The sequence below is a fragment of the Erigeron canadensis genome, chromosome 2, assembly GCF_010389155.1.
Source record: "Erigeron canadensis isolate Cc75 chromosome 2, C_canadensis_v1, whole genome shotgun sequence".
Classification (NCBI taxonomy): domain Eukaryota; kingdom Viridiplantae; phylum Streptophyta; class Magnoliopsida; order Asterales; family Asteraceae; genus Erigeron; species Erigeron canadensis.
The window spans coordinates 30,358,353-30,376,607 of NC_057762.1; the positions used below are offsets into that span (position 1 = coordinate 30,358,353).

An 18,255-nucleotide genomic window follows, 5' to 3' on the forward strand; every position below is an offset into this window, starting at 1 on the left:
ATTGGTATGAAACAGTTTTACTAAATCTCTAAAATCGATATTAAAACTAAATCCTTATCGATATAGATTTTCGATACTGATATTATATCCGTTCAAGTTTGGTATTTTGGTAATGTTACTTAAAGTCTGTGTCTAATATTGGATACGGGTGTAAAATTTAGTATATATTAAAATAAATAAATGCTTATTGGCTTATTGCATACTCGTAGTAGTTACTTATATAACAATTTTTGCTAGAGATTATATTTTTCAATTTTCCTTTATATCTCATTCTTTGAAGGGATCAAGAATTATGCATTTCTATCTCTATCTCTTTGATATAGTACAAAACCCTTTATCATATTACTATTCCTCTATTCTTTCATAAACAAACCCAATCCAAAACCCTCTTCCTTCTTCTTCTTTCTTTTGCCGGCTTCCCCTATCACAAAAAAAACTAACAAAAAAAATGGGGAAATCAAATCAACAAGAAATAGTAATCCAAACCCCAATTCCAAACAACAGTAACCCAATTGAACTCATACAAATCAAATACAAAGAATTAGAATATGGCTTCAAAGGTTGGCTTGCCAGACAATCTTTACCTGTTGAAGCCGCCGTTGTTACTCTCACCAGCGCCGCCCAAGGCGCCGCCATGGGTGGCTTTATGGGTACTATCACAAATGACATGTCTTCTTCTTTTCCAGCTGCTCCACCACCTGGCGCCGCCGCTAATCCTTCTGCCATGGCTTCTTTCCAACAAGCTCAGGTTTTGCTCATCACCCATTTCTGTTTATTTTTTGTAGTTTGTGTTTGAAAAAAGGGGTCCAGGTTATTGGGTTTTTGATAATTTGACTGTTTATATCAAAAAGTAATGAACTTTTTATGACCCATTTGATTGTTTTGCATTTTTTTGGAATTTTTTTTTTTTAGGGGTGTAGGATTTTAGGAATTTGATAGTTATATTAAAAGCTAATCTCACCATGACGTAGTATGAGGGAGGTGAGATGTAGACAGTAAGAAAGTTACCCGAGGGTATGTTGTAATGTAACCAAGTCTTGAACATTGGTCATTCATATTTAGTTGTTGATATGATTTCGGAAAGGTCTTGTATGTGTATATATGGTGATGTATATGTGTTTGTGGATTGATACCATTACTCGGATATCATTGTAAGCTGTAACTTTTCAATGTGTTGAGAATTCATCTAGTGTTCATGTTGAAGACATTGTATGTTCCTTCCCTAACTCAACCAGTGTCGTGCGAGTTTATGAATCACTACCTTAAAGATGACATGTTTAGGTAATCATGCCAAATTTGAAATGCGACCTTGTTAAACGGTTTGGACTAGAACTAAAAGGTACACCGATTTTAGAATGTTAGAGTTGAAACATGATTTGTTTACTTATAAGCAACGGGGATAGCCGGATATGCATAAAACGTACATCATACGAATAAATGTTAAAATATGAAGTCATGAACATAATACATTTTAGCTAGTTTAGTTTTTATTGAACGGGCAACATATGTCAATTGTCAACCCTAAACTGTTACCCATGTTTACTCGCATATGACCCTAAACTGTTTGATCCCAACCTTGATTTGTTCGTTTTCTGTTGAAAGTAATTATCAAAAAAGTTGAATGCAGCTATCAAATTTCCATGGTACTGATTTAGAACCAATATGGAATGGGATCTGAGCTTTGGTAACTAGGTTTGAAATTAGTAGTATTGTTTATGAAGTCGTTCACTACAAATCTACAATTAGACTTTGTAACCTGAACTGTTTTGAATGAAAACATGTAACTAAAACATAGGTTTTTAGAGTTTGTATTATATATATGTATGATTAAATGAATTGGTATATTACAGGCTCTTGCAGGTGGACCCTTAATACAAGCTCGCAATTTTGCTGTTATGACTGGTGTTAATGCGGGGATATCAACTGTCATGAAAAGACTTAGAGGCAAGGAAGACGTCCAAACAAGGTAGCTAAGTGTATATAAAATTCTTAAAGCTTCTTATTCATCTTTCATTGAAGGTATCTTAACTGTATATTGAGTTATTAAATTTTCAATGCTGCAATCCATGGCACACTTTAATTACTCATTATTAACGTATGGTTGCAGTATGGTAGCAGCTTTTGGTTCAGGAGTTATGTTTTCCTTGGTTAGTGGCATGGGGGGTCCTAATCAGGCGGCCAATGTACTCTCATCTGGTGTTTTCTTTGCACTCGTTCAGGGTGGGCTCTTTAAGGTGATCTGTTATGAATAGGGCATTTGGATTTGTATTTGGGAATTGTTTATTTGAATTTTGATATTGGGATTTGAAGTTACAATAATCAGTTTTAATGTTCGGATAAAGCATATCCTGCTGCTCGTATTTTGATTATTTTAGGTGTCAAGTTTAATCAGTCTCATATTGGCTGCTATTAAACTAAGGCTAAACCAAATCACTTATTGCATAATTTAAGAGACTTTTACCTCATTTCACACGAAGTCTCTTTTTTTGTCCGACATAATTGTTATTTCTCAACGTTTTACCTAATAAATTTTGCTAAGCAGTCAAACAGCTGACTTTTTATTTGTATAGTTTATATTTTGATAAGCAGCCAGAAATTTGGTTATCCAAAAATTGCAACCAGAACCACATCCGAACACTGTTTTCTTAAACCCGCCTTATCGCTACTGATTATTTGTTATCTTGTTCCCAATATCGCATAATCACTTAGCCTCAACCTTATTTTGACTCCTACTAGGGCAATCAGGTACAAGTTAAGTCAATGTGCTTATTTTACTACACCCCGTAACTTCAAGCTGATTATGGTCTGGATGTCTGGTTAGACTGAATAGCACACATATTTAGAGTATTTTTGATTGATTTAGTAATTGAATTTGGTGTTAACTAGTATAACTGTGCAGGTAGGGGAAAAATTCTCAAAGCCACCAGTTGAAGATGTGATGTACATTGAAACTAAATCCATGTTGTCTAGCCTTGGTCTCCAGAACTACGAGAAAAACTTCAAAAAAGGCTTGTTAAATGACAGTACTATACCGCTGCTTACTGACAGGCAAGTTTGTTACTTTAAAAACTAGATGCTATTTGGACCCCATTAAAATGGGTTTATATGTAACGGGTCAAATAGGTGAAATAATAATTCAGTTTGAAAGGAACGGGTAAAATGGATTGAAAGTTTCCTAAACTGTATTTTCAATGCATAGGTCCTCTTGAACCATTAATCAAAGAACTATATAGTTTTTTTTTATATGTGGCACACTATCTACTTATAAACACAATCTTAGTTTTTTAGACGAAGTGTTTCTGGTCAACCCAACCTGACTCAGCCAGAACCAGAAAGGTAGCCTCTTTGACCCGTACCCGTTACCTAAGTACCCAGCGTCTCTGACCCGCCCATACTGTATCCCTGTTTCTCATTATTCCATCTGATTATCGTTGTCTTACAATATATGATCCAGTGCATTGAGAGACGTAAACATCCCTCCAGGTCCACGACTTGTGATTCTTGATCATGTTGAAAGGTATGAATTTTGCCCCTTGGTACTCTGAAAAGACACTTATGAAAATTTATAATTATGTTACACTCTCAAACTTATGATTTAGTTTATTAATTGGATGTATATGAATTAGTTTTAGGTTGATCATATCCAAGGGTTTGATTATTGCCCTTTCCTTTCGATAAGGTCACACTGAAGCTTTATGTTATGCTACAGCCAAGATCTCCCAATTTTATATTACGAGTACATTTTAATTAGATCCAAATGTGCTGGCTGTTGTTTAGATGTTCCTTTTGAAAGGGATTATGTGATATTAAATGATTAGAATGACAAAAACTGTTCTAATGAAACGTGCTCTAGAATCTAGCGTTTGCACATGCATCTGCTGACTGAAGGGTGTTTGCATCCGATGTTATTATGCAGGAGCAAAGAGGTGAAGAAAGGTGGCAGGAGGACATAGGAGTGATCTAATCGTAGGATGCTTATGAACAACAAGATGAGGAAAAATACGACAAGAGACTTGTGGTTTGGTAGCGAATTCATTTTTATGTAATAAGATATTGTTGCATCAAAAGATATACATGAGAATATGCTGGTCTTTTATATTATGCAAAAGTTATATTTGTGTGTTCATTTGCTACTGGATACTTCAAACAACACTCTTAACTTAGAAATTGTAAATTCGATTTCATATCCAAAATCGATTATTTGTTATCATAGATTATAACGATGATACCTGAATACCTGATAATTGACAACAACAAACAAACAAACAAATCAGCATTATTATAATTTACAAACTTGAGTCTCGGACATTATAACATGACCCCATGGCACTAATTGTAAGAAAGACGCTCATTAAGGGTCAATGGTTGCTGATTCGATGAGCTTGTGAGCAGCCGAGAGCTGTTCCATCAATGCCATCAGATGAGCTCGGTATTCATGGGTCTGATCTACAGCTTCTGCCTCGAGATCGCTGAGCTGGGAGCAAAGTCGCTCCTCTGCATCTTCTGCAACACGCACTTTCTCCCATAATCGTTGCAGCTCTGTCTTCATCTTCTCTTCTCGTTGGATGCTCATCACCAGCTCTCTCTCAAGTTCCTCGTTTCTCCTCTGCAGCTCCTCCATTGTTGAAAAAATGAGGTAAGAATTATGTGTTTTTGTTCTGTTTATTTATATAAGCATTGAATGGAAGTCACAGTGTCCAGGTTCAATGTATCTATCTATTTGACCTGATCTTTATGGAATATAAATATTGCTTATGTTGCTGCTGAAACTCAAATTCCTTCTAAACCCCAATCAACAACTTTTGGCTTGTATAATTGTATTAGAAGTTCACTTTGACCGGCATATGAGCTTATAGATTTGAGCTTTTTACTTATTTAAGCGTGTAAGTTGATATACTCAAAAACCAAAAAAGCGAGCTTATTAGCATTTTGAAATTTCGATAAGCCAATAAGCTCAAAACATAAGCTAATCTAGTCGCCCCGTAGCTCATGATGCCATTGATGAAAGTAATGGGTTCAAAATCTCTTCACACATAGACATACTAATAGATGCTACATACTTGTATGTATGTTCACTGAACCAAAATAAATTGCTGGTTTTCTCTTTTTCATATTTTCTTTTCTTCATGTACACATTACCTATATAGATAACATGATCATATCTTTTGTATTCGCTTTTACATTCTCGAGTTTTAATAATAAAGAAAAGAAATGATAGGAGTAGAAAAGATATGAAAAGAAAGTAAAACTGTAGAATAAATGTTATTCTTGGTTTGAAAGAAACATAAGAAAAGAAAAGGAAGGAGAAAATTATTTGTGTTCTTGAGTTCCATAAAAGAAATGAATATAAAAATATAATTTACAAGTATATCCTTTTTAATATTAGAATACTAAAGTTGGGTAGTACCTAGAAAGGGATAGTATAGTAATTACACAAAACAATAGGTTGGTTTCCTTCCTAATCTGACCAATACTGGGCAGAAAGTTTTTTGAACAAAAAGTCTTAAAATACCCTTTCCTTTCCATTCTTTTCTTTATATAAAAACACTCAAGAATACAAAATTCTACTCGTATTAGTTACCTTTCTTTTCTTTTCTATTGCATACAAAACTTAACTCAAGAATGCACCTGATTACTGTGAAAGTTACTTAGTCTGACCATGTGGTGGCTTTGGGTTAAAGCGAATTCTTTATAGAACAGGTCAAACTGAGACGTGTTGGGTTAGTTTGCAAATATTATATCCAGTTTTACAACTATTTACATGCATGACTTATGATTAGAAAAAGATAAGTTATATATCTGAATAAACGCAACCTCCGATCATGAAAACTGAAATTTCGTGACTTCCATCCTATATGGCATGTTTACGATATAGTTTTGATTTGACCTGTTTAGCTTCAGGAAATCGAGATATTCAAAATCGAATTGTTTAAACATAGCAGCCTTTTTGTTTTTTTTTTTTTTTGTTGAACTGTCAACTCACTTTTCCTTGCGCGGCTGATACCAACATGGACCGGGTTAAATTTAAGTTGCCACCTTTACTATTTGGCAGTTTTGAGTCTGTTCTACAAGTCCAACTTTAGACCTCAAGCTTATGTGCTTTTATGTGGGCACTTCTCCAAAACTGCATTTCTTGATACTTGGTAATAAACTTCACTAACTTTTAAAGTACAACACTTGCTTGAAGATAACATACTAAAATGACAATAAGTAAACTACTTGTTCTCTCTATATTTTCAACTTCTACTTCATGCTTTGTATCCTGTAGAATCTAGAATAAACGCCTTCAGATTCTGCTACCAAATCCGAGTGTTTACCCATTTCTACCACTTTACCATTTTCCATAACCACAATGGTATCTGAATGTATAACAGTCGAAAGCCTGTGTGCAACTGTGATCTGTGTAGATTGAACCCCACCAATTCCATTCCTGTTTATTGATTCCATTGCAGTCACAACCGCTCTTTCTGACTCTGCGTCAAGAGCACTTGTTGCTTCATCAAGAAGCATAATTGCAGGCTTCTTTAACAGTGTCCTTGCAATTGCAATCCTTTGTTTTTGGCCTCCAGAAAGCTGGCATCCTTTCTCTCCAACCACTGTGTCATACCCATCTGGCAAATTGCTTACAAATTCATGAATGCTCGCCTCTTTTGAAACCTCGATGATCTCACTTTCAGAAGCTGTTTCTGTTCCATAACATATGTTGTCCCGAATGGAGCAACTAAATAGCAAAGGTTCTTGTTGCACCAACCCAATCTGTTTCCTTAAATTTCTCAAATTGTATTGTGTTATATCTCTTCCATCTACTAATATCATTCCTTGAGATGGAACGTAAAATCTTAATAGAAGGGATAGAACAGACGACTTTCCAGCTCCACTTGGTCCAACTAGAGCCACCTTTGATCCGGGTTCAACATGTAAGCTAAAGTTATCGAGTATCTTCATTTCTGGCCTTAATGGATAACTAAAATCGATATTTTTAAACTCGATGCCCCCTATTATCTTTTTAGAAGGTGGGTTCTCCGGTTCATCCGGTTCAATCTCAGTATTTCGGTCTAAGGCTTGAAATACAGGAGTTAATACATTGACAGCTGAGATTACGGTCGGGATGAGAGTCCATAGCTCGGTGATGGAAGGTACTGTAAGGGAGAATATCTGGTATGATCGAATCCCATCCTTGAAACTAGCTTGGTGTCTTTCAACCAAAACTGTTGAGTACCATAAAGCAACCGCATGAGCAATGTTCCATAAACAAAGAGACACACCTTGAATGAATCCATACCATAAACTTTGTTTTCTGCTAATTTTCAGAGGTTTATCAAGAGACAGTTTAGCTCTTTGTAGGATGTGTTCTTCATGACAAAACGAAGCAACGGTCCGTATATTCGTTGCTGACTCTGAAGCAAGTGCAACAACTTCTGAATGGGCTGCAGCCGTGTCACCTGAAAATCCTTTGGCGGATTTTGCTTGAATCAGACCACCAATGAAATGACATGGCATCACTGCCCATGCTACCAGGCCCATTCTCCAGTTAACCCTCATGCTAACCACGGTTGCTATTAATATCGAGGAAACACATTGTACAATGACCGCCATACGGTCAGATATTATGGTCTTGACCGTGGATGTTTCATTTATGATTCGTGAGGTTAGGGAACCCACACTATTCTCGGGCCTGTCGAACCATGCTAATTCGTTGCGGAGTACCACTGTAAGATACAAAACCAATATGCTGGTATTTACTTTGAGCAAAATGTGCATGTAGAATACAAGTGGCAAGAGGGTGTTGTGGGTGGGTTGGGTAACATTACAAAATGATAGTTTTTGGTGTTGCTGAGTCATGTTGACAATAAACACTTTTTGTCCAAGTCTTCAAGTACTTTTATAAATCATTAAGGTGTTAATTACGGAGTATAATTTATGAAAGTTATACTACTTTTATCAATTATAATCTGATTTTTATAGGTCTCATTCTATTTCAGCAACCAATTTATGTTTTCACCCATAAAAATGATAACTATCACAAAACAAAAAATATCAGTTAGGATAAACTGGAAAGTTAACGGGTTTTTCAAGCTTTGATGCATCACCCCTTCACATCAACATTATGAATGCATAACTGGGTCAGATTATTTTTAGTGAACTTTTTTAATGTCTGAGACTCTTTACACAATCTATGGAAGTTTGAGTCGTTTTTACAGACAAAACAAATTTGGTTACCGGTAATAGATATTTGACACTCTGCAGCTTTGATATGTTTCCTATTAAGCTCATTTTCTTGATACACTACCCAAATTGACCCATATAGAAAGGAAATTACTACTTCTAAGAAGATCGTGGTATCCATGTAATACCTGAATACAAAGCGTGTCGAAGATTTGTCATTGCCTTCTCTCCAATTACTCCATAAAAGTAATGCTGCAAAGTGTTGCTGAAGAGTGAAAGCAGACCGATTCCAGAAAACAATAATGCATACCATCCGACTTTCTCTTTAGCATTATTTTCATAATATGCAACTCCAATTGTTATAATGAAGAATCCAAAAACAGGCTTAGAGATGCCAGAAAATGCAGCAGCAGACGAGCCCACTCCAAGCTTTACAAACTCTTTGTTGGTTAAACCAAACCAGATTCTGAAAAATATATCTTTTCTCAAAGTTTCATCCTGTTGAGCTTTCTTGGAAGTATCTTTGGTGATTTCGTTAGTTTCTATAGGTGTATCATGTTTCTCCGCTTGGTCAGAAACCTGTTGATTTTTTCTCTCCATTTCTTTAATGGGATCTACGTTGCTGGGAAACAACATAATATGAATCAGTATAGAATCTTCCCTAATGGTAATTTGACCCATTTACTTATAATGGACCATATCAGGTCATGTTTATATCTAACGTATAACATGAAAAAACTAGCAAAAAGAAAATGGGTAAAGTGGGTTGAAAGTTGTTGGAAGTGTATTTTCAATGCATAAAACCTGCTTTGGTCAAGCCAACCCAGCCCGTTTAAATTTTCCTTGTGCTTTTTGTCAAGAGCCCATTTTTAACCATTACCCAAACCATCCATTTTGACACCTGTAGTTTAGAAGATGCACAGTTGCTTATACAAACCTCGGTTCAGCTTCTGTACTGATATTCTGCATGCTAAATAAGTTGTTATAAAAGTTGCTTGTTTGTAACAAATTATTGTGTGTTCCTGTTTCTGTGACTTGACCATTTTGTACAACAACAATCATGTCTGCATTAACAATCGTCGACATCCTGTGTGCAATTAAAATGACTGTTCTCCCGTTCATTGCACTCTCAAGTGCATCTTGAACCAGTTTTTCAGATTCTGAATCAAGTGCACTTGTTGCTTCATCAAGCAAAAGTATTGGAGGGTTTTTCAATATGGCTCTTGCAATAGCAATTCTTTGTTTCTGCCCGCCTGATAACTGTAACCCCCTTTGTCCTACCTTATATATCAAAAAACATCCACGTCAAACATAGATATATGGTCAATCATAGGTATCAAGGGAATGAATGAAAGTTCTGTTTTTATAAGCTAACATAGAAAATAAAATGAAAGTACGCTGCTGTTTGTCGCATTTAGACCTGTTATGAAATATTAATCGAGTTAATGAAACTTACATCTGTTAAGTATTGATCTGGGAGTTGGGATATGAAAGTGTGTGCATTTGCCATAGCTGATGCTATTTGGATCTGCTCATCTTCTGCATCTTTGTTTCCTACCTTCATGTTGTCCTTGATTGTGCCAGCAAAGAGTGCTGGTTCCTGCGAAACCGATCCTATGTTTTTCCTTAGAAACTTTATATCAAGATCCTTAACATTGTGGTTGTCAATGAGCACCTCACCTGGTGGCCATAAGTGAGATATATATCTTAGTATGCTCTTAGCACCCTATGATTTTAAGTGGCTATATAGATAGATCAGGCGGGTTGGTTATCAGGTGAAACTGGATTTGAGCCAAACATGTATTTTTTTAGTTTGAGACATGTGGGGTTGCAACACTTTTTGTCAAAAACTTTTGAATTTCGAATATAAAATTAGTGTATCAATCATAATTGCTAAATTATATTATTCTGATAGTACAAACAAAAAAGATTTAAGAGGTTTTGCGCATTAAAGATACACTTTTGGTGACTTCGCCCAAATTGACCCGTTGGATCCATTTGATCTATTTAGCTAATTTGATGCGTTTTCTTTTCATCTGTATTTTGTATTACCCGTTTGAGCCATTTGAATAAGATGATTTAGGAGATATTATGTATCGAGAGTACACTTCATGTGACTTTGACCCATTTAACCTACAAGTATTTCTTTGTAAGCTATTTCTCCAGTTTTATTTAAATCTGTGACTCATTAGAAATAAAAAATAGTCCTACTCAACTGACTCATAAGCAAAGTCACATGAAGTGTACTCTCTACCTATAATAGCATGGGTGGATGCATACCTTTTTCTGGATCATAGAACCTTGGCAGGAGAGAGATGATGGTGCTTTTTCCGCAACCACTACTACCCACTAAAGCCACAACCTTTCCTGCAGGGATGAACAACGAGAATCCCTGAAGGATCATCTTTTCTTGGCGTGACGGATAAGCAAAATGCACGTCACGAATCTCAATATTTCCGTTAATCTTTGCAAGTGTTTCCCCTTTTGAATCATAATTGATAACAGATTTCCGGTCAATCACTTCAAACACTTCTTTTCCGGCAGCTCTTGCTTGATTGAAAATTTGCATATCTGGTGCTGCATATGTGATTGATCTAGTAGGAGACAGTGCAATGCATACGAGTTATCGCATAAACAAAACTAACAACCTTCGGTTATACAATTGGTCTCATTATGTATATGGATGTCATAACCTGATAAGTGTTAATTGATTCTTACATGGCTCCAAAGAGTATGCTCATTACTGCAGCTATAACATCACCTCCCTGAGCTCGTTTAGCTACAACAACAAGGGCTCCAATCCATACAATGAGAGCCCATGAACAAAATGTTACTGTTTGAAATAAGCCCGTTCCAACTCCTTTAATCAGTGCTTCTCCCTTGCTTATAATTAACTGTCTCTGCAAGCACTCCGAGAAAGATTTTATAGCGGAGTTTTCTCCAACAAAAGCAAACACTGTTCTAATCTGAGAAACTGTCTGCAATGAATCAAAGTGGAAGATCAGAACACCAGGTACTATCAACCTTGATGTAATTTGTGATTGCAATGCCAAATGTTTACCTGCTCAACCATTACTGTGGCTTCTGCGAGGTACGTTGCTTTTGTGGCTGAAATGGAGTTCATTTTCTTTGTATAAGTTGCTCCAATTATAAGAATCATTGGAACAACCAACAAGGTGAGCAGTGACACCTCCCAGCATGATATAAACGCTATTATAACTCCAGTAAAGAAGGTTGCAAAGCATGATAGAAAATGACCCAACTGTGTACAAGGGGAGAATTTCAATGGATGACATTAGAGGTTGAATTTCAACTCATTAATGTGAAAACGAACCATTCGGAACATATGTTATTGATAACAAGTCAAACGGGTATAATAGAAATAGCCAAAAATGGAACGATTGAAAGGAGTTTAAAAGGTCAGAAGTTACAAAATTCATATTTAAATGCTTGTAACATCCTATATCCGTTTATATTTTTATTAAAACGAAATTAGTTTAGCTTTTAGTGATAATGTTTTGTATCATGTTTAATACATTACATGTATAGGTACAAGATTTTTGACAACAAGGTGGTGCCGATCAACATTGACTTACCTGACCCACTTTAACCCATACTCATTTTGACCTGTTAGTCTGTTACTGAAGTACTGAACAGACCCAACCCCCCTGTTTTGATACCTCTAGGTGACATATTCTAGCCACTGGTGTTTTTTGCATACATGATATGAACTTCAAGATTTCTTGCATGGAACAATACCATGCAAGTGTAAGCATATATGTACCTTCTCGCCAATAGCGTCTTGTATTACACTCATATGATTACTAATACCAGTGATGATCTTTCCATTTGTCAGTTCTGTATCGAAAGCACCAATCTCTTGTTTAAGAACCGCTTTCAGGTACGCTAGTCTCAGTCGTGTAACTTGTCTCTCACTTGCATACATCCAGCCTCCAACTTCTGCATATGCCATACAAAACCTCTGTATGTAAGCATTGTTCCCATGTAAATCATCAGTAGATAAGACATACTTTTAAACTAGCTTTACCTATTATTCCAGCAGGAAATGTAGCAAATGCCATGTACCATACATACGGTATGACCTGTGTGAAAAAAAAAATAAAAAAAATCCAAGACATACTTGTTGACATTAGATCAAGTTATTAGAATCACAAAAAGGAATCTAAATCTGTGTGGTTTACCTTCTTGAGGGCTTTAACCATGCCAATATCATCGTGTATATTGTTACCAAACGCGTCTATGGCTTTCCCAAGTAGCAAATAACCAAGGGGCTGGGCAAGGCCGTGAATGATCGAACCCAGTGATGCAAGAGCCATTAGTGTGTAGTCCAGTGCATCAGCATAGCTTAAAAGCTTGGTAAATGGCAATGGCTGATCTTTCAAAATCAACTTTTCGTCAATTTCTTTTGTGCTTTTCGTCATTGTGAATACAACCAGACTGTTACGTGTTTTAACATATAGTTTTCTTAATATAGGTTATATTTATGTAAAGACGCATCAGAGTATCTTGAATGCATATTCGCATGGCTTTGTAATATAAGAAGAAGGTGATAGATTAAACGGTTCTTTTTATGTTTGTCTTTTGAGTGTGACCATTTGTGATATTGTTTAGTTATTGATTAAATGATCAACAATGTTATTGTCTTATTCATTCTGTCATCCTCTTGCAGCATATTCTTTGTGAATATAAATATTCCTTTTGCTTGGTCTACTTCGATTACCATCAGGAAAAAAAAAACAGATTCAGCAGTTTTTTTCTGGCTTTCAAGGAATCATACCTGGTTTTTTGATCGGAATTCTCAAAACTTTTGGATGCTAGGTACTTCTGTCGGAATATGAAATTCAAAAATGGTCTTGTTACAATAATCCCAGAAAAGACCGAAAACTTATCTAAACCCTTTCTGTGTGTATCATATTCATATGTATGATATTTCTTGACTTAACATTCTGTTTCATTAAACTTATCTATTTTTCGATTCCATTGTTATGAAAAAGTCATGGTAGTAACTTAAATGTGTGATAAACTTACATAGTAGTCAGATACTCCCATTTATCAAGTTTTGGAATGTTATACACTTTGGTTACTTATCAAATTGCAATTTGCAGAGTTTTGTTTGTCTAGATATCACATAGAAATCACGATAATCTTTTTCATTTACTTGGTGGTATTTGAATTTTTCATCATCATCTGGTGAATAAATGATCCCTCCTTTAGCATATAGGAATATCAAATACAATAAACTTACCAAGGGGCAAAATGTAACATCTAACTAGGCGTTTAATACTTAAGCCGAACAGCCATGTTCAACCTCATAAAACAACATGTACTCCCTTACGAAATATGGCCTGTTTAAATGTGAAATGAAAGTTCTGCATAACTCATGTGGAACCGAATATCAAATGTGTCTACACTAAAACTAAAAACGAACACATTCAAACAATACTTGAATTAACATTCTTTTGACTGTATTCATAATCCTATCTTTGAGATTCTCAGACTCTCTAAGCATGAGATCCTCCTTAGGTCCTTGATATAATCTCATTGAAATAGGATCGCAATTTTATATTTTATATTTTGACATAGGCAATGCAGGACACCCATAAGTGCACTACTATGACAAAAGATTCTTTAAGTATACATAGAGTCCAGGCTGCACACCTAATTTTCATGAAGGGATATAACCACCCTACTAAACATAATAACTCCAAATCCATCAAGAACTGTTTACATATTTATAATGAATATGAAATATGATATATTCCATCAGATACAAACTTGATGATCTCATAAACAAATAACATGTCATCAGAATCATGAATAAATATGCTGCTATGAGTACTAGCATGCATCGTGCGCAATCACAACGAAGTAAAACCAAGTTTCAGGTTTATCATCAAGACAGAGTTTTATAAATTAGGCCCCATTTTCCTTACCTTTTTTCAATTTTGCTTTGAACCGAGACTTTGATAAGAGAGTCTCCACTGTGTTTGCAAAGTTCCCAACAGCCATAATAATTAAAAGGATTCCACATGTAATTACCTGCCAAAAACAATGTGAGTTATTCAACTTCATAAAGTGATAATGACTTGGGCCCTTTTGTGAAGTAATATTACCTGCCATTCGGAGATGACACCAACCATGGAAGTTTGTAGTAATAACAGGCCCACGTAACCTTCAAAACCTTGCAAGATGAAAAGCATAGGGCACAACAACCACAATTGACCTTCTACTCCAGATGTTTCTCCCCACACAACGTCCATTCTCCTAGCCTACAATTAAGAAAATGATTGACCTTAAATGTTTTCCAATACCTGAGGTGACAAAATGGGCGGATTGGGTGGGTTGGATAATGGCCATCTTTTAGTAGCAGGCAAAATAGGCTGAATTGACCAAAAAATACACTTTTCTCAATTTTTTAGTAATTTAAATCTCTGAATAAATTGTTTAGGATGTTGTATGCACTGTAGAAACAATTTGGACAACTTTCAACGTGGTTGACCTCAGTCCATTTGACCAGTTCTAGTTTCAGCTAAAACTTTTATTTGACCCATTTTAGACTCACATCAACCCAATTCTATCTTAAAAGATTCTAAACGCTCATGTTAGGGTTGAATTCAATCAATGAATTTTGAGCCTGACATAGGACCAAGATTGAGTTTCTTTTCTATACAATACCTTTCCTAGTGCAATACGTGTGTAGAGTCTCTGCCGCTGGTATCTATTTTGTACAAGCATTGCAACTCCTTGCATAATTGCCCATTTCAGAAACAACTGTATACCTTTCTGCAAAACAGTTTTATAGCACTCAACAATCAAAAAGACTAAGACATTGCAACATTAGTTTAACAACAAATACGCTTTATAGTTTATAAAAACCTGTTTCTGGGCACAATTAGGCTCCTTTTCAATCTCCCAAGTGAGACTGATGAGTGCCATAGTCATAGCACAATAGTGATGATAGATCCACCTAAGAAAACCGCAATGTAATGCAATCTCCCACATAAGCATACATAAAAAAAAATGCATATTTTCATATACAATCTTTATGTTTGAGAATATAAGAATGACATTACCATGGGCGAATATCGCTTCCATTAACCCTAAGTATGTTTTCTCTAAAAGACAACCCTGCATAGAGAAATAGCAACCAGGCCTGAAAAGGAGACACATTATGCTCATGTCCATTATTCATAAATTTAGTTACAAACCGGACATATATATTACACACACTGATGATTCAATATTCTTAAACACAAAACCTGGTAAAGCTGCACGGGAAATGCAGGGAAACATCCATTCCAGATCCATGATTGTAAAAACAGTAGTAACGATGGAAAAAAGAGAAACAAATATGCAGTAGTATCCTGCATATAGAAAGTTAAGGTGAGTGGTGATTATATGTAAATGGAAGAGAAAAAAAATAGCTGCAAGTTGTCATACCCGGAAATTATTGTACTCTTCTTTCACTTTCAGCTGAACATCCTTCCTGTTTGCTCGAACATTTATTGGGCCTAAAAACATCCTCAAGAATCGTCCTGCCCAGATCAAATAGAAATGGCATGTTCAACCTTTTCCGACAAATGTTCTCACTCATATATGAATTATGTTACTGAAATGCCTAATTCTACAGCACATATTATCAATGGGTGTTTGGAATCGCATTCGCGTCTGAAAGTGGTTAAACCAAAGGGCATTTAACCTAGCAAAATTCTACGTAATCTAAGGATGAAGAGGTTGCAAAATCAAGTCCCATTTTAGACAATTGTGTAAATATGCGATGATATGTGTGAAACATCTGCCGTTTAAAACTAAAAATTAAATCAATATAGAAACTGGTTGATAACATTTTTTGTTGAAAGTAACTAAACTAATTTCAAAGTAGATATGTACTCTTTGCTCTAAAAAGAAACTTGACATTCAATTACCATGAGATTTGCAAGGAAGGAAAGCAGCTGCATCGCCTTCACCTAATGTATAACCAACTCTGATCAACTCTTCAACCAACTATTAACAATATCAAACACAAATACAAAATAAAAAAGAAAGATGAAAAAGTTTACTAAAGCATTAATGCAGCTTAAGGGTATTTCAATAGATCACCTTTTCAGCATTCTTGTGATCTAAATTTCCTTTCTTGACCGAAGAAGCTATAAACGATTTAAGCATTTTGATGTTTGAACGAAGTCCCAGTGCTCGTTGCCTAAGGGCTGCTTCTTCAACCGAAGTACGAGAAACTAAGGAAGTTGCAGAATCCTGCAACTCTTTGGTTTGTCCCACGATTCTCGACACTTCATCAGCAACATTTCTGTCTGGCATATCACAGCCGTTTGAGTGCCCCATGGCTTTTTCTTGATTCACTTAGGCCTGTACTTAGAATGTATATGTAAAATTGAGAGTCATAAAACAGTTGAAGGAAAAGGGAAAAAAAAGTGCAGTGGGCCAGTGGGGTCTGTACTTTTTCTTTTGCAGTTGGATGCAATTTATTATTTTGTTTGTTGCAACTGGTCAGACCAGAACAGCAACTCTCACCTAACTGCCAAATATTACTACAAATGATCTCCAAAAACTTCACTACTGAAAATACTTGCTAAAGCTTACATTGCTCCAATGGACCATGGTTATAATGAATTTATGTTTTTATGCAATGGTGGTTTTCATTTAATCATGGTATGATGGTCCTTATAGGAGTATATACTAAAGTACATTTTGTATGACAATATTTTGGATTATGATCGAGTTACAGGTTCCAAAAAAAAAAAAAGTTATGGGCCTTTAGAGCACATGATGTGGTATTCGATGTGAGTGAGGTGGCTCGGTAGCTCCCACATCAACATATCACTCTTCGTCTACAAAAAGGTCCTAAAAATGATGTATAACACTAATATAATCTGTAAAATTGTCAAGGGTCAAATATAGACAAACTTATTAAATTTTGTTATACAATGTATGTACCTCGTTGTACCTTGTAAACTACTAATGGGATGTTGATTATGATGACGTGACAATTTATATGGTGGTCACGTCAGTTAAAAAAATTAGCAAAAAATTTTATACATAATGAATTGCTAATCAGATACATATATGGCTATGAAATGGAAGTTTAATTCAAACAATAGAAGGTTTGAAAATTGGATACATACAAATAACAAAATGTGACAAGTTTATTACATTTCATGCACTTAGCACTCATCTCATCTTCTAATGTAAAAGTTCAAAACAACATAGGACAAGAATTGCAAGACAAGTATTGAGTAATCGTTGTTCAAGAAAATATGCTTGGCAGAATGTATATAAATTGTGGTATTAATATATTTTTCTTTTTCTATTTTCTCTTAAGCATATGTGTGTATGTATGTTTTAATATAGTATTTTTTAAATTAAATAAATGATGACTTGACATTGACAAATTGGGTTTTGGGTTGGAGAAAAATATAAGTTCAGTATGTTGGTTCTCAAATGTGTTGGAATAATTTGCTTAATTGACATGCTTAATTACTTACTTACTTTAATATGAGAATAGAATGTGAATAGTAGTTATTTTGTGTTTTTACATTACATAAATTATTAAGATATATAATATGGGACTATAAGCAAAATAGTTTGTAGAAGGAGTGGTATGCCTACTTGTCTCTTATAGTAAAGGTTTGTGGTTTGAGACTCCTCCATGCCAATTTTTTTATTCTTTAACTTTATGAAGATGTATTTTCAAAATTTCAAAATTTACAATTTGCCCCCTCTACTTATGTTTCTTTTTTATTTAGTCCAACATTAAAAAAAAAAAATTTGCTTTGTTTATTTAAGTATCCAAATACTTTTGTTGTATTTTCTTTTATTATTATTTTTTTTGTATTTTGTTATTTTTGATTTTTTAAATCTATAATTTTTTTTTTTTTGTATTTTTGTTTTTTCTGATCTATATTTGTAAATTTATGTTTTTTTTATAAATTTTCTAACATTTATGTTGTTAAATTCCTACATCATTTTTCGGGGTAAACATAAATATGATTGTATGCCTTATTGCCTTTAAAAAGAAAAAATATATATAAACACGACAAACACATACGTTTT

At 35.0% G+C, this 18,255-nt stretch overlaps 4 protein-coding genes across 4 annotated transcripts; 1 reads left to right on the forward strand and 3 right to left on the reverse strand.

Annotated features, from left to right (window-relative positions):
* The first annotated feature begins 288 nt into the window (after positions 1–288).
* On the forward strand, positions 289–4,126 carry LOC122588899 (chloroplastic import inner membrane translocase subunit HP30-2). Its single transcript, XM_043761119.1, has 6 exons — positions 289–748; positions 1,851–1,966; positions 2,108–2,234; positions 2,900–3,048; positions 3,455–3,517; positions 3,917–4,126. The coding sequence occupies exons 1-6, from the start codon at positions 449–451 to the stop codon at positions 3,951–3,953; spliced, it is 792 nt and encodes a 263-aa protein (XP_043617054.1). The 5' UTR covers positions 289–448; the 3' UTR covers positions 3,954–4,126.
* A 29-nt stretch (positions 4,127–4,155) lies between these two features.
* On the reverse strand, positions 4,156–4,646 carry LOC122588900 (protein RESPONSE TO LOW SULFUR 3-like). The gene has a single exon (XM_043761120.1). The coding sequence runs from the start codon at positions 4,619–4,621 to the stop codon at positions 4,352–4,354; it is 270 nt and encodes an 89-aa protein (XP_043617055.1). The 5' UTR covers positions 4,622–4,646; the 3' UTR covers positions 4,156–4,351.
* A 1,516-nt stretch (positions 4,647–6,162) lies between these two features.
* Positions 6,163–12,608, reverse strand: LOC122588065 (ABC transporter B family member 19-like). Its single transcript, XM_043760210.1, has 10 exons — positions 12,369–12,608; positions 12,215–12,269; positions 11,951–12,126; positions 11,228–11,428; positions 10,885–11,144; positions 10,447–10,760; positions 9,623–9,846; positions 9,104–9,447; positions 8,355–8,788; positions 6,163–7,709 (listed from the first exon to the last, which is right to left on the reverse strand). Exons 1-10 carry the CDS (start codon positions 12,606–12,608, stop codon positions 6,244–6,246), a joined length of 3,714 nt encoding a protein of 1,237 aa, XP_043616145.1. The 3' UTR covers positions 6,163–6,243.
* A 1,254-nt stretch (positions 12,609–13,862) lies between these two features.
* On the reverse strand, positions 13,863–16,848 carry LOC122589778 (transmembrane protein 120 homolog). Its single transcript, XM_043762101.1, has 10 exons — positions 16,643–16,848; positions 16,288–16,551; positions 16,113–16,191; positions 15,628–15,722; positions 15,447–15,551; positions 15,261–15,340; positions 15,064–15,154; positions 14,863–14,970; positions 14,301–14,456; positions 13,863–14,226 (listed from the first exon to the last, which is right to left on the reverse strand). The coding sequence occupies exons 2-10, from the start codon at positions 16,525–16,527 to the stop codon at positions 14,101–14,103; spliced, it is 1,080 nt and encodes a 359-aa protein (XP_043618036.1). The 5' UTR covers positions 16,528–16,551; positions 16,643–16,848; the 3' UTR covers positions 13,863–14,100.
* Positions 16,849–18,255: the final 1,407 nt, after the last annotated feature.